The sequence below is a fragment of the Pezoporus flaviventris genome, unplaced genomic scaffold, assembly GCF_033815535.1.
Source record: "Pezoporus flaviventris isolate CSIRO_AGI_PZ_B2104156 unplaced genomic scaffold, CSIRO_AGI_Pfla_v1 ptg000002l, whole genome shotgun sequence".
NCBI classification, from domain to species: domain Eukaryota; kingdom Metazoa; phylum Chordata; class Aves; order Psittaciformes; family Psittacidae; genus Pezoporus; species Pezoporus flaviventris.
Window position 1 is genome coordinate 55,381,311 of NW_026892550.1, and position 16,848 is coordinate 55,398,158.

The following is a 16,848-nucleotide window of genomic DNA, read 5'->3' on the forward strand; positions in this document are numbered from 1 at the left end:
TTCAACATGTCACTTCTTACGTGCCTCTGCACTAAAAATATTTCTAAATGGCTCCTAACAGGAAAGTCTCCTCTTTCATTTAATTAATCTTTTTAGTCTATCTATTCCCTGGTCTCCAGGAGAAGCAGCATGGTCCAAAGCAACCTTAAATTGGGAACCTGGGATTAGGCCTCCCTGGATTGTTATTCCCTTAAGTCCACATTGTAGCCCGGCTACTTTTCCAGCTGCAATGCATGGTGAACAGTGCTTCCCTTGCACCTTTGAGCAGGTTTTCCTCAATCTATTGCAGGGTGTAAGGGCCAAGCAACCAAGTTACAGCTTCACTTATTTTACCTGGAATTGGGATTTCCTCATAAAGGAAGGAAGCAGAACTCCCCATACTGGCATATCCATGCACCAGGCCTTGCAGACTGGCATCACTTGGTCCCTAGGCATTGGCCGATGGAGTGCTCCTGCCCCTCGATCCAGCGCAGAGCCACAGACGGAAGGTGATGACACCTGCCACATCATAAACCATGGTGCTCCTGCTCTTGTGCTGGGTGGTGGCTTCTTGTTGCTTTGTTCAACTTGCAACAATGTCTCTATATGTTAGGATATTTGTGTTGACTTTGACACACTCCCACCCAGATCTCCTGTATTTGGGTTATATTATTTTTTATAGTAAATATTGAAGGAGCTAATTGCAATTACCAGAAAGCATATACAAGAGAGCTTGTTGATTGCCAGTAGACAAAGACACTTCGGAAATCTTGGATTTTGCTATAGATGACAGCCTATAAATTTTAAAATAGAAACCACGTTATCGTTTACAATTTCCGTTTGCTAACAAATTCTGCTAAACAAAATTGGTGGCTGATTAAGTAAACATTTATACATAAATAAACCAGTGAAGATCTCTTCAGTTATTGAGATGCAGCCAGTTCAGTCTCTTGTAAATAATACAGTGATGAATTCTGGCATTACAGTGCATGATAAAGATACCTAGGCTCAAAGTCTTAGGCAAACTAATCCATACGCATGAATCAATCAGTTCATTTTAGTTATACCAGTGTTATATAAACGCCACTAAAATCAATGCCTGAAAGACGTAACAGATTAATAAGTCTTATGCGGTACATCTGACTGGGATGCAAATCTACAGCACATAACTTCATACTGAACACAGCTATAGGAGTAGTTTGGATAAGTCATTTTAATAGAAAACTCAAGGGCAGGCATGTAATGAGGAGACATGGATGAGAAAAATCTGATGCGTTATTAATTTCAGACAATGCTGATTTCTTTTTCATAATGTACATTTTATTAATGCTCTCCGTGATAGCTTTTCATACGGGTTCATCACCAGGAGTACAGTAATTACATTGTATTAAGATTTGTTCCATGCCTGAGGAGTAAGGAAGTCCAGTTAAGATACGGAAAGCAGGTGAAACGTCAATCACTATTGATTTGGGGCTGGATTAAACCTGGGAACAGATGGGGAACACAGCAACTGGGTGGGTTTTGTAACCTGGCACCTGCCAGACCTGCTCTTCTGTGACTATCTCCCTCCCCCTCTTTACTGGCACACTTCTGCACGTAACCTGTGCACCATCGATACTGAGGCAGTGGACAAGATTCATCATTTTTATTAGGACTTGGGGTCAGCCTGTCTCATCTTTGCAGCCATCACCATTAGTTACTGGGTGTCAGCCTCTCTGGCAATGGGGAGAGAGAGAGACATTGAAGATTGTCATAAATGCCTCCAAGAATAACTCTTCTAGTCATACAGCAAGGGTTTAAGGTGCGGAATGATGGGATTGTCCGGAGAGAGAAACTAGTAGTGACCCTCTAATGAAAAACAAACAAAACCCAGGGGATTTCTGCTTTTCTGCGACCTAGTGAAAAACCAGGGAATTTCTGCTTTCCTGCAATTGTAGCCCCCCTTTTAATCCCCTGCAGCTCCCCAGACCTCCCCAGGGTCAGGCATCCTCGGGCTCAGGACTCAGCACTGCTCACTGGGGCTCTAGAAACTGTAAGGATGGTTCGCTTGAGACTTTAAAAGATCGTGAGCTTTCAGAATTTTTGGAGGTATTTATTTTGCTTAATATACTGCCTGATTTTCAGAACATTTCTGGCACAAAGATGGGGAGGGTTGTTCATATTTTTCATTATTTTTCTCCCTGTTAAAAAAGGATGACAGCCTGTAGTGGGCAGAAACCTGAATCTCCCCAGAATGATGGCCACTTTGTCTGGGGACACCATACAAGCCTGAAGAAGTGGGCAAAGAAAAAGGTGTCTACCTGTGGCAGACGAAAGCACTGTGTCTCCTGAGCACCAATTTGATAAATAAATAAATAAATGGTTTGCTAAATAAATAAATCACTTGGCAGTGGCAATTGTTAGGTGTTAATGGTAGCAGCAGCCCCACAAAGCCAGATGACAGAGGAGGTATTCAAGTACACAAGAGGAAAAGACTATCCCTGCACCTCACCTTGAACCACTCACTGCAAGTGAATCAGCACTCTGGATGCCCAAACGTCTCTGGGGCAGCTTTCAATTTCTGTTTATCTCCCATTTCTTTGCAAAGGTATAGGGCACAGTATTATGTTAAATATGTGCAACAGCTGGTTTATGCTATCTGACTTTTTAATAGGGAGGGGTCACTTCCACCTTGGCCCTTCTTTCTTGCAAAATGCCAGGCCGAAGAGAGGCTTTTATGTCTAGAGAAAATTATTATGTGTTGTTTTCAAAAATACCCTTTTCTTTCTTAATTCCCCCCCCCCCCCCCAAATTTCCCTCTGCTGCATGAATCCACAGGGTCAGACTCAGAGTAAATAAAGCATAAGTAAGCTTTGAATTGAGAAGGATAAAGGGGAAACCCCAAAGTTCTTTTCCTGCTTCCACCAGGTACCAGGCTGTGGCTACCAGCATCCAACTTAGCCCTGCTCTGTCAGGAGCATTTGCAGATGCCCACTGTCATGTCATGGTGGGACAGCGGATGATGAATCAGTGTGAAGCAGAGATTTATCAGCTTTTGCTCATCTAACACTGTCTTCCCAGCCTAGCCCGCCTTGCTCCCCAGTTTGATGCAAACACTACTCTGCACTCATGCTAATAAAGCTGGACCTGGCAGTGTTACTTGTGACTTCTGAAATGTGTCTAGGCATATAAGACATACACATCCATACCATCTCTTCTTCTCTCATGGACACAGGTACACAGACACAGGGACCTGTGCTGGCTGGCAGCCACCCAAGCAGGGCATGATCTTGCACGCTCATTTGCACATATGCCAAGGAGAACTGCATATAGAGGCTGACATGACAGATGTCTTCCATTTATCCTGCCCAATAGCTGGCCCAACACCATTAACAAGTCTTCAGGGTTTCTTTCTCTTTTTCTTTCTTTTTTTTTTAAATTAATGCTAAAACCCTGAGGGGACCCACACCGATGGGGTTTGCATCCCTCTGGTGATTTCTGCCCATCCCACTTCCCCCACCCCTGCATCAAGTGGCCCATGACCACTGTGGGCTGTAGCTGAGTATTTACACCAGTGGAGATCATGGGTGCAGCGAGTCTACCCTGTTTACAGGAACAAAGGAGAAACATCTGCTGAGTCCTCTCCTGGATGTGTCTGTCGTCTTTCAGGTGCCTCCTGCGCCAGCCACGGCGGCACAGCTTAGCTCCAAAACGCCATGACAGCCTCCACTATGCAAATGCCATGGTTTCCCATATATCCATCCCAGCTGAGCTGATTGAGAAACGCTATCTTCAATATACTAAGGCTCATTTTTTCAAAAAAATATCTCTATTTACACAAGACAATAAAATCTGAACAGCTTCCCCCACAAGAAGTTTTGCAATGAGGAGCCACTGCTGGACATGTGCGCCGGTCCCCACTTAAAAGTGACAGCTCCACTCAACAGTACTCTGCTGACAAGTTCAGCTTCTTCTGGTATAAGGATTATTTCTTTGTCCCTGTTTTCCTTCCCTCATTACCTCTCCACACAGACAGGTTTGTATTTACAACAGGGACCTGGATCCGTCAGGGTTGCCTTTATACAGCCCAGGTTGTGAACATGGAGAGGGGCTCAGGATGGGGGGGTTGTGCATGCTCAGCCATATTTAAAAGTTTTCAAGTTGCAAAGCCAATGTTTGGAGTAGACGAAACCAATTTCTTATTACAAAAGACATTTTTCGCCTGTTCTGCTCATCTTAACAAAAAAGCGAGTGACCAAGCAGTGAGGGCACTTCCCAAGGTGCTGCCATGCATGAGGCATTGGGAATCCCAGATGGACTGTCTTCTCCTCGGGGATGTAAGGGTTTGCTGAAGGTTTTGGTTGAGGCTAGTTTCTCCGGTCTCTCTCATTACATGATCCCAATAAGGGAGGGGTAAACTGAGGCACAGAGGAGCTGAGGAGGTGCACTGTCATGGGCTTGCTGAGGCAGGCTCGTTGGGTGTCATCCCTAGATGACACTGTCTTCCATGGTCACTCGCCTGAAGACTGGTTCCTGCTTGGGCGTCCTTCCGCTTTCTGTGAAAAACAAGGGGAGAGCAAGTAAAGCCCCAAAGCAGGACCCTGCAGCAGCCACCAGCTATTTTTAAGATCATTTCCACCCTCAAAGCATAGGAAGCCTGCTCTTGCCTTGAGAAGGAAGGCTTGTACAGAGCAGGAGAATGCATTTATGGGCCAACATCTCATCAGGAACCTCCTCCCACCCTTTTTGCTGAAGCCAGTGGTACAGATTTGCCTGGCTGTGGCCCCACATCAGCCAGTTATTTATTAAATGGTGTGAGGACTAGCAGCATTGGCCACTGGTGCCCACTGCTCTCCAGACGAAGGGCAATGCCGAGGCGACTCTGCTTCTCTGGGTTTGACCCAGCTCAAGCAAGGACATGTCAGAGTCAAGCTGCAACCACCAGCTTGTACCAGCTTATTTGAGCAACTGCATTCTTTGTGATCCCCCCACCCGTTTATAATAAATAGTTAGTATAAATGCAGAGTAAACAGATTTGTTTTGCTATCACACATTATCTGAAGGGCACTTCACATCCTGAGTGCTCTGCTTTACAGCTGCCTCTATAATCACTGCAGCCCTGGGGAGGAAAACGCCTCCTTTTACATGCGCAGGTCGGGAAGAGGCAGCCATGTGCAATCTGGGGTGAACACATGCAGGCTTTTTTATAAATAGTATTTGAGGGAGAGGTTAAGATAAGCTGGACACATTCAAAAAGAATTAAGAGCTGTCCTGGTGCCATTTTCTAAGCATAAATAATTTCACCCCATCTCCTACCCACCCAAAGGCCAGCAAATCTGTGTTGCTCTGCACATCAGCATAGAAAGAGCACCTTCCAGCTTGGCTATTTCGGCTTTTTTTTTTTTCCTGAAAAAGCGGGACTTTCATCCTTGCTGCTCATCTCTCCTTTTTTTTTTTTTTCCCCAAGCAGCGGGATGCATTTTCTCCTTTCATTTCCGCTGCTGGTAGCTTGGCGGGCTGCTTTGCATTGCAGCACAAACTGCTAGCAGCTAAAAATGCCTGGGTACACAGTGTGTCTTGGGGAAAAATACTCAAAAATCCCACCTATTTAACATGAAGCACTCTTTCTGGCTGATAGGAACATCAGCTTGAGCAATGAGGCCTTTCGTCTTTATGTACGAATGGTTGCAACGCAAGCAAGGAGAGTGAGGTGAAAGTGACCAAAGGGCAGAGCTGAGGCACTTGCACCAAAAGAAGCTCATCTATTTAGCAGGGAGGGAGCTTCTCAAAAAAAGGGCTGCTGAAGTCCTCGGTGGCAAACCATAAAATCATCTTTCCTGTTTTTTTAAGGTGAGGAAACTAGGAGCTGGCCAGAGCTGCAGCAAGAGCTGCATCTGACAGCTGCAGCAAGGCTTTAGCCTGCCTCAAATTGGCCTCCCATTACAGGCTAATCCAGTACAACCTCATGCTTTTCTCTGGCTGCCTATGGAAAACACCTGAGAAATTGCTTTTGGCACATTTCAGCCAAAGGATGAAGCCTTGCCAGAAATTAGGGGCTTTTTCCTTTTAACTTCCCCCTGCCCAACGTCCGTTTTCCCACCCCTTTCTTGCATTTGTACAACTAAGTGCTAAGAGATGCCTGGGGTGAGGTGCTGCTGCTTCCCGAGTGGCGTACGCAGGAATCCTCCACCCAGTTTGTTGAGAGCTTGCTTATTAACATTCATCTCTCAAAAACATATATCAGTGGATGTTACTGCAGGCTTGTGCATGCTGCAAGGTGAAGCCTTTACTGTCCATGGGACACAAAGACTGCAGGGCTTATGCCTGTACTGAGCCGTCTTGCCATGAGGACTTGAATTAAACTGCCTGAGATGCCTCAGAGAGAAGTGGGAGAAGACACGCTGAAAACATTTTTATTACGGATGTAATTTACCCATCGAGCATAGTGCTGCTGGAAACAACCTTTCCAAAGTTGTAACATAAGATGCAGTTGATTACAAGCGGCAGTTGGAGATACTGGGTCATCTGTACAAGTACTCCCATGCACACTAGCTGAGAAGGTTGTGAGCAACTGTGTTTTTGTCTTTCAAGTTGTAGTTTGGGGTTTTAAGCAACACTGTCAAAATATCAAGCATTTGCTTCCAGCACGCAATAACCGCTCTGCATACCAGTATTTTTGGTTTTATTTATTGAGGTTTTAGCTTGTTTTTTTACATGTGTACAGTGTATTTAAGGAGTAGAAAGATAAGAAAATATGTGGAAGGTGAAGAAATAAAAAAACCCCAGCAAATAGGTTGATTGTTTTTGTTGGCATTTTGCTGGAGAAGGCTATCATCATCTGTCTGGTGCACCAAATGCAATCAACAGTAAGCACCTGTAAAAAGCTAATCCAATGCGAAAAAGGTAGATTTCCAAGCTATCCTGGCTAGTCTCAGCATCAGACAGACCATCCCAGCTGATCTGGGATGACATATGATCTGGTATATGATCCATGCATACCTAGGACTTCCCAAAGCCTCTGGAAGAGAAAAACTGACCCTAAACCAGCTGCCTGCACCCGGCAGTATGACTCTTGGTGCAGAGCAGGAGATGCTGCCGCTCTCCCGTGGGTGCTCCTTCAGGTACTCTCCCCTGACCACACTGCTAATGTCCCTGCTGAGGACAGCTATGCTGCCTTCCCTGGGAGTATTAACCACCAATTTCATCTGGTTTCAGCTTTATGCTGCAGGATGTTCTCCATGCCTTTACTGGAGAGCCAGAAACAACATGACATTTATATAATGCTAATGAGCACAGACTATTTAAACCCTAAAATATTCATTAAATAAAATTTGCATAGAGTCTAGCTGAATGCAGCAGGTAGCTAAAAATAAAGTACTTCTAAACATATGAAGGAAATCAGGGTGCGACAGATGACCAAGCCAGTGCTCTTAGACTTTCCTGAGATAGCTTTCTAATAAGATGAGCTATATTTTTATCCCTGTCGTCTAGCCAAGTCTATGGGGCATTACATTCTTTATAAACTAGTGAGATCAAGAGCATAGGGGTATGTGTGAGAGAGGCAAGGTGGCTACAGAAGAAGGAAGGGGGATACAAGCAATAAGGACACACATAGAGATACACAAGAACTCCCCAGAGATTGGTGCCTCCTACCGCCACCAATCTTTCCCCCAGCCCTCTGAAGCATCTCATTGCTCATTACCTGGTGGCAGCGAGGAAGTAAAAAGATTGGTTAACAACCACAGATTTCATGGAAGTAAGCGTAATCAATAGTCAGAAAGGAGCAGCACCATGATAAGTAATATTGCTACACAGTGCCTCTAAAGCTGTGATGAATACCCCCATCCCCAGCTACCGTCCAGCCTACGTAGTCTTTCTTTGCATGTCTTTTCCCCTGCAGTTCTCCTTCACATGTTTTGGGAAAAATTTTACAGTCTCTTATGGCCATTACTGCATTCAGGTCTGGAGTCTCCAACATATGAATGGCATGGACTGGCTGGAGGGAGTCCAAAGAAGAGCCATGAAGCTCCTCAGAGGGCTGGAACAGTTCTCCTATGAAGACAGGCTGAGAGTTGGGTTTGTTCAGTTTGGAGAAGAGAAGGCTCCAGGAAGACCTTATAGCAGCCTTCCAAAACCTAAAAGGGGTCTACAAGAAACCTGGAGAGGGCATGTAGTGACAGGATAGGGATAATGGCTTGACACTGAAAGAGGACAGATTTATATTGAGACATTAGGAAGAAATTCTTTACTGTGAGGGTGGTGAGGCACTGGAACAGGTTGCCCAGAGAAGTTTTGAATGCACTGTCTCTGGAAGTGTTCAAGGCCAGATTGAATGAGGCTTTGAGCAACCTGATCTAGTGGAAGGTGTCCCTATGATTCTATGGTTCTTATAGAAAATGGGCAAGCACAGAAGACACCACTATATTGCCAGTTACTTAAGAATTTTATCTATAGAGCTACTTATCAACAAACAGAAACTTTCACCATGCCCATAATTAACTCTCTGACACAACAAAAGTCTGTTTTCAAGGGGAAAAAAAGTGACAAAAATAATCTTGATCTTGCTTCCTGCCTTCCTCCCCAACTAAATTACAGTCTTAAACCATTTTTGGCTTAATATAATTAATAATATATATTTTCCTTCTATTTTGTGATTCCACTGTTTCCAAAACTGTAAGAAGCACCGACAGTGAATCCTGCGGCGCCAGAACAGCTTGGGGACAGAAATAATCAGCTTGAAAATAAACAGGTTTTTTTTTTGCAATCAAAGCACTAATAGGCATGTTAGGCTGGCAGAGACAAGCTCGAGCAAAAAGGGATGGAGAAGAGCAGAAAAATATCCTGTTTACTGATAAATCTGAAATACATAGAAATGCTGGGGAAGAACGACCAGAGTAAAAAAAGTCAAAGATTTTTCAATAGGACACAATCATCTCAAATAATCCCAGCAAATCCACCACTAGTTTATTCTTGCATAGTTTCGGGCACTCTGGTAAATGCCATGTTGATCACCTGCCTCCCATTTTATCACAGCAATGTTTGATATGGTGTCTCTCACCCTCTGCATGAATTCAATCCTGCCATAACCCTGGAAAACTTTTTTTTGGGGTCTAATACAGTAGAAGAGTTTTAACTTTCTCCACAATAAGAAGTACTTCATATGTCAAGTCTTAAGAGCCTCCTTTGGGAGGCTACATAGACTGGTATGGCCACATGGGACTGAATCATGCTTTGCCTGCATGCATAAGTCTACCATGCACTACCCAGCTCCATCCCTGCTGGCATGGAAAATAAAATGAAATGACGAGACAGTATCAAGAGCAAGAACACGACCTGGCTGGCCAGTGGATGTTTTGCTATGAAGCTATGTGATTCCCAGTCTCCTGATGGGAAATAACTCCTTTCACAAAACCTAGACCTGGGAAGAGGCACAACTGTAGGATTTCTGACCAAGCTGTAATCAGTGCTTGGTCAGAAATGAAGTTTTCTTCCCAAGATGTTTTGGTCTGACTGCCTGTCTGCAGGAAGGACTCAAGTGACTCAACCAGACTCTTCTGTAGGCCACGAATACCACCAAATACCACCAACCCCTGGGTTTTACCCGCACCAAGTCCCTGCTGAGCAGAACTGAGCAGCATCACTCTGTGTGAGGACAACCCTGGGACAGAGGTGCTCTGCTGCTACATTTATTCTCAGTACTGGGAATATCTTGTCTAACACAGGCATCACCTGCCTCTTCCAAATGTTCTGGCTTTTACCCAGCTTGATGGGAGTCGGATAGAAGCAGTTTGGACAGAGGCAGCACCAGACGCCAAAGGCCAAGTCACGGGAGGGTTTTGTGAAAAATCACGGGCTGAAAAATCAGGAAAAGGCGTGTCCGGAGGTGATTATTTTCACTGTCAATCTTTCTAGTCTATTTTGTGGCCTTCTATATCCTGACGATGAATCCTAATTGCTCCCAAGGGATTTGAAAGGGGAAGCTAAATGAGAGTGGCAAAGTGCCAGCGGGCAATCGGCAGTCATGGGATTGGGAAGGGTTATGTAGCCTAGGACAATGATGGTGCTTTGCATATGCTCGGAGCAAGAAAATAAAGAGACAGCAAACAATGACTGAGGAGGCCTAACGGGGACTTGTTTTACTCTTTGACATGCTACCAGCAGTTTTTTAATCTCAGAAAAAACAAACTTAAAAAAAAAAAAAAATTAAAACATTACAATGATTAAAAGGTACGACACATGAAATACTATACTCAATCCGCGTGTCGTTGGCTAGTTTATACAGTAGGCACAAAACAGACCTAGAATCACCTGCAACAAGTATCGATCAGTGTTGTTCTCACCCCTAAACAAGTACTGTTAGCCTGATATTTCTAGTCAGCCGCAGCTGTGTAACCTTTGTGCTTAAATTGCTCAGCTTAGGCCTCCTTTCTTTGGCATTGCTCACCCATGCCATAAAGGAGTGGAGACTTGTACTGAAGACAGTAATGGAGAGATGAACAACAACAACAACAAAAAAGGAGAGATTAATTGTACAGTACATACATACAGTATCTTCTAAATCGTGATCAGTTGTTTATTGGTTGGCAAACAAGCTTCACTTTTACAACAAATATTAGTAATGAGGTCATTCAACTGTTGAGACCGTACAAAATGGATCATAAATTAAAAAAAAATAAAAAATAAAAAAAGAAAAAATAATTATTCATACTCCGTGCTGCTAATTTACCTCCAGAAAGCCTATGTTAATTAAAAATCCTGTCAAATAAATAAATTTCCTGTTAGGAAAAATAATGAACAGAAGACTCTTTTTTTAATCACTGCAAAGTACTTTTTAGCTCACTACACATCAATCAGTTTTCTTAACCACTGCAGTACAAGTGCCTAAACCGGGGACCAGATTGAGCCGTGAAGGCTCTTTGCTCCTCCAGGGAAATGGCCATCTCCTGTGGAAGCCCTGCTATGACAATAAGATGAACCTCTCAGCTCCTGGATGCAACCCTACGGCCTGGCTGAGGGGCTGCTTGCCAAAGACGCTTCACAGGATTATTGTCACGATCGGTTGTGCACTGTCAATGGGGAAGTTTGCCCTGGTCTAGTCTGCCAAGAGGTCTGCCAGCAATACGCTGGCTGTAGAAAGTTGTACAGCGAGGAAATAAAAAGACTGCCTTGGCTGAAAAGAAATGGTGATGGTGTTACTAAAAATAGTCCTTATAAAGTGATGTTTGTTTTTTTTTTTTCCCAGAGATTTTTTTTTTTTTTACTGGGATGGGGACAGGATGAAGGTGAGGAACAGTGGAAGAGGCAAAACAAAACCGAAAAAAAAAGGAGGAGTTATGAAAAACCTTGCTCCTACTGGTAGACAAACTTACAAGACCAGCACAACAGAAAAAAGTTATTTTTTTTTTTTTCCACTACATTAACAGGGACGCAAGTTCTGGAGGAACAGAAAGCAGACTATATGTGCAATGCTAGTATCTGTACATTACATAGAAATTGTTCTCTTCTCTTTATCTGCCATTAGTTTTTATCATCCGTTAATACAGCAAAACATAAAATATGCCTTTAGCACAGAATTCTAGGATTCCCTTCCATCTCATTAAATTTTTGTTTTGTTTGCTCCCACAGCAAAGGGCGCTGCAGTGAAACCAAGTTGTGAGTGACCAAAACCCATGAGGTGATCTGGATTGGTAAGAAAGAGTTTTGCTAGCTTGTTTTTGTGCAGCGCTCCCACCTAGATGAGTCATCGCTACTAGTTTTAAATGCACATTTTTGGCCTTTTATTTTTTCTTTACTTTTGTTTGTTTGTTTTTGCCTTTTTTAATTTTTTTCCTCTTAAATCAGGTCCTTGGTATTAAGAGCAACACAGCATCAAGGATTGTTTAAACAAACACGGCATAACTTGAGAAGGCCACAAAGCGTGCCGTTATCTATCTCTTTCATTAACATAATGAAGTCTATCTGGAGGGAAGGAGGATGGGGGGAGGGGGGGGGGGGGGGGGGGGCAGCAGTTACTGTCCTCTCCGGGCCGGCCTAAAAATTCCAGTAAAAAAAGTCCAAGAGTTTCCTTTCGAACAGCATGAAGATTTAGGAGTACACACAATATTACCACTGTTTGGATTAACTCAGAACAGTAAACCGAGCGTTACGGAGGGGCTTTTTGTTGTCTCTTTGCTTAATTTTTGCTGAATCTTCTATAGACTAGTGACCAAGTGAGCAGGTCCTTTTGCATTGCCGTCCGGGGGGGTTCCCTCTTTGTTTGGTGGGACTATAAAACCGTCGCTGCTGCCTCGACCTAGCTGGTAGTAAGTGTGTAGCTGATGGACGTGGTTCCTGGAGCCAAGGTTGGGCATACTTTTGTAGTAAACATCATCAGCGTCGCCACCATTACTTTTGGCTGGTGGGGGATCGGTCTGGGTGCTGGCGGTGACACTTTCCGTCATGGGCATGCCGGCCAGCGCGGGCATACTGGTATAGAGAGAATCCCTGTTGGGTGACTGGAGGTCGTCCGTGTGCTCGTTGGTCAGCAAGGGGAAAAAACTCTCACTGTTGTCTTGCGGGATGCACCGCCGGCTGTAGAGGTGGGGCTGGTGGTTGTCCGCAGAGTATACCCGGGGGGGCAGCAGCGGGGCATCCGACTCCTCATGGATGAGCTCCAGGCCCAGGCTCTCCTCGTGGGTGAAGGAGGTGGCGTCGTCCAGCACAATGGCGTCATCCTCACTCCCGCCGCCCACGCTGTTGACAAGTTTGTTCATCAGGTTGCGGCTCTGCTCGCTGGAGCGCTCATGGTTGTTCAGGTAGGAAGGGATGTAGTTGGAGGTGAGTTCCTTCAGAATCTTTTTCTCGAGGGCGTTCTCGGTGTGGTTGTACCCACGATCAAGGATTTGCACGCAGTTGCTGAGGTACTCGCCGCTGGCGATGCTGTAGCTGTTGCTGTGATTACCATTCAGTGGTAGAGTATCCGTGACACTTGTATCCCTGGCATTGTTCAGAAGCCCCTCTGAAAAACATTACACAAGAGAGGGTGACTTGTACAAACAGGACACTCACGTGGGATGTGCACACTCAAACCCCCTTCCTAGGCTGCCATGGCTGCAGGGGCTCGGCAGCAAGAAGAGTGTTGCAGCCAAAATAGTAGGGCACAGCTCCAGCTAACCAGCTTAAGGTCTTCCCACCGAAAAAATGGAAAGAGCTGTCAAGTGTGTGACTTGGTGTAGCAACAGCCAGCAGGAAGGAATCGCCTGTCCTGGCCAGTACCTCCTGTGGCTCTTGCACTTTGCTCTGTGTATTCCTGAGGGAGCTGAGGAATAGGTGACTCTGGACTGGTCTAAATCACCCTTGCTGGGCAGGCTGCCAGAGGAAAGGCGTAAGGCCTGAATGGTGGGATTCAGAGATGAGCAAGGTGGTGGCACAAAGTGCTTCCCGGCCCAGGCTTTTTTAGGACAAGGCTAAATGCCCTACCTCTCCTGTAACAAGGGCATGGCCAAAATTATTTTTCCACACTGGCTGGGTGGGGATTTTATAACACAATCTATGTTGGAGGCAGCTGCTGTGGGGTCCTGCAAAAAATGTTTGAAATAGCTCTCATTTGACTTGCAAAACAGTGGAAGGTACAGCAAGTACCATCACTGTCACAGTACAGCGATCTTGGGGGAAACTGCAAGGAGTAACAGAGTCTTGGTGTGCCCTCCAACTAAATGCCTATTGCATCTCCATAGGTGTCTCAACACTGTCAACATAAGGCTGTAGCTTGGCTCTTTCCCAGCACGCTATGGGACAAGGTGGGGAAGCATTCTGAGAGCAATGCAGCATGAGTGGACAAGGGAGAAGAAAATCAGGCCCAGCAGTTAAGTCACCATGCTTTCTTTTTTGGGATTATTGGCCTCATTGGAAGGAGTACAGGCGCGGGGATTCATGAAATAATGCATCGACCTTTCAGCTAAAGGCTTTGGTCGTTGCCAAAAAATGGCAAATAACTCCCAGCAAGCTGTGATGGATTAGAGGAGCCATTAGCTGACAATTTCAGATGAACAGTTGCTCATACCATGCTGGTACATGGCATGTGTACCTTCTGAAAATACAGGGTTCGGTCTATATCTGCGATGGATTAGTTGCTGCATGTCAAGGGCTGGAATGCACTGCTGCAGGCTTTCTTCTTGCTTTTGAGTGAAATGCCCTGAATGTGTCTGTCACCTTTTAGGTTTCTGAAGCTTAGAGGGTGCTGCTATATATTGAGTTTTTCAGCAAATGAGGGAGCTATGCCAAAAAATAAACTAGCCATCACAGACATAGAGCAAAGCTGCTGATTTTCACGGTGGAAACTCTCCAACTGTGTCACAATGCTTGAAGAAAAATGAAAAGTGTGCACCTGGGGGGGAACTGTAGGTAATGGGTGATGGGTACAATAGCATTTGTCTGATGGTCATGTTGAGTGACATATGCATTGAGGTGCTGAGTGCTGTGCTTCTGCTGCCAATGCATAGATCTGGGGATTGGTGGAGAAATAAAATGGAGGCATCACAAGTAAGAAGAGAGTGAGGTCCGCAATGAAACACACCATATAAAAATGCCATGACCTTGCAAATAAAAATGTGAAGTGTAAAAAAAAGCATACACAAAATTATATGAGAAATTACACTGGGTAAACTATACCACAAAAATGAGAAATAAACAAAGAAAGCATCATCTAATCTCATATATATATGTATATGCATACATATATATATACACACATACATACACACACATACACGTATATATACATGTATATTCATATTCTTTTGATTTCAAAACTGAGATGAATTTCCTTTATTAGCTACATCATCTATATGTGATGCAATAAAAGTGAACTAAAAAAAATTACATTTGATATGCAATGTTTAGCTTTACTCCCATACTTGTCTCTCTGTAGGGCTCTAAACGACAGCATGAAGAAAAGGAAAGAAAAAACAACAAGTAAGCTTACAGCGACAGTAGGAGAAACATGAGTAAAAAGCAAATTGATGATGTGCAGAAAAAAGAGTTAACAGAAATAATTTCCACTGCCCAGAATACACGAATTTGTTACATGGTTTATTTCAGGTAAAAAATATTGACATTTTAGACAGAAAATTATTTTACGCGCAATATTCAATAGACTACATTTTTATTTAAAAAAAAATCACATTTAAAACGTTTTCCAATGCCATTATAAAACATTCATTGTGCAACACAAATCAAGAAATAATGCCTGGAAATTTAACAAAAGTCTAAAGCTGGTAACGGTCATGCTTGAAAAGACAGGCACTGTCAACATCACTTCCAAAGTCTTAAAATGAATGGCTTTACTTACTGTTAGTTATAACAACCCTTGGAATTTGAAAACTAAATCCTTTTCCTTACTAAAAATGTTTTGCCGTCCATCCTTCGCAACAGTGCTTTGTAAGAGTATGACTTTGCTCATCACAGGGCTGCTGGCATTTTATAGACTTTGATAAGTCTGCTCTTTTTTTTTAATTGAACACATGGCAAACTACATAGACTTTGCAGAAAAAAAAGAGGAATAGTAGTTTGAATAATGGCATTGCTAAATGAAGATATTGAGAAGAAAAGGTTAAAACATGAAGAGCCAGGGATGAAGATGAAGAGCCAGTGAAAACTCTTAGCTTCCCACTTTGCAATGATCTGTGGCACGTTGGGGTTTAAGCAGAGCCCTCTAACAGGATTGACGTTTTCTCTTAAAATTAAATCTCATGAAAGCAGTTAGGCCATTTCAAGAAACTCCTGTGTTTGAGAGACCGAGCCAGCGGACATCCATCAGCTGCCAACAGCAGTGAGTGTTTGGTACGTTCTGCAGAGTGTCAGACTCCTCACCTAACATTGCCTTCAACCTCTACACTCTGTGTCTATCGAAGAATCTCTTTTGCCACTGGAAAATGGGACTTTGGCCTTTTAAGGTCTGATTCCCTGTGTGTTCCCAAGGTTTATTCTTAGGGCTCCACAGGCAGCTTCAGCTTGAGCAGAAGGTATCTTAAAACACGTAACTGGGGAGGGAGAAAAGGAAGGGCTGGATCAGATCAGGCCCCAGATTTCTTATAGTGTCTTGTCTTGTCAGTGGCCATCACCAGAACTGGTAGATGCAGGTACAAAAAAAAATCATAGCCTTAGTGATGTGGAAATGAGTTAGTTGGATGATGTTAGCTAGCGATGACCTCACCACATGCTGATCCCAGCCAAGGCACACCCAGAGGTGGTGACAGCATCTGCTTTTACAATGAACTATCATTGCTTTAGCATGCCTGCTGATGCAGCATCCTTAAAGCCCAAAGAACTTCTGTGAGGCCATTAGGACCCGGTTGGTTTTGCTAACTTTCATTTCTGCTTCAGGATTTCCTCTGTTCAGTGTTTGTAGCTGTCCAGGGACAGTAACTAGTTTGCAAAGCAATAGCTATACCAGTTCTGTGGTAATTATTTAGCTTGCAGCCTCCTAAAAAGAATGGGTTGGGTTCTGCTCCCTCTGAAGTCAATAGAAAAGCTCCAGAGGATCAGTCAATGGGATCAGTACTGGTCCCACTCTTTCTTCATCTCCTAAGGATGAAGCCTTGGTAGGTTTCTTGGTTATCCATCTGGCTGTGTTCCACTGAATAGCACTTGCAAAACAATTACACTATATTGTGGAATAAAATGTTAGCTCAGGTAACTGTATCAGAATCTATCCTTAAAAATTAGAAAAACACAAGATTATTAAAATGCACATTCAATATTTTTGTCACATTTTTTACCCAAATCACGTGGGCTTGGTTGAGGCACCCAGACCTGAAAATCAGGACTTCTCTTAAGCCTAAATTCTGACTCAGCATTACCTGTTGCCCCCTGATTTAAAAGCCCCCCAAACCTCAATGTTATCATGCAAGA

General features: G+C 43.9%; 1 protein-coding gene across 21 annotated transcripts in view; it reads right to left on the reverse strand.

The window, feature by feature from the left end:
- Positions 1–2,769: 2,769 nt before the first annotated feature.
- ADGRL3 (adhesion G protein-coupled receptor L3) overlaps positions 2,770–16,848 on the reverse strand; it is a 522,648-nt gene continuing 508,569 nt past the window's right edge. For 8 of the 21 annotated variants that reach the window (XM_061479199.1, XM_061479213.1, XM_061479260.1 and 5 more), the window contains 2 exons: positions 14,853–14,870; positions 6,630–12,955 (listed from right to left, as the gene is read on the reverse strand). In XM_061479199.1, coding sequence (XP_061335183.1) covers positions 12,150–12,955; positions 14,853–14,870 — 824 coding nt within the window. In that variant the 3' untranslated portion in view covers positions 6,630–12,149. Of the gene's footprint in view, positions 4,515–6,629; positions 12,956–14,818; positions 14,871–16,848 lie in introns of those variants that run through there. The other 13 variants (XM_061479298.1, XM_061479320.1, XM_061479306.1 and 10 more) reach the window with 5 other exon arrangements.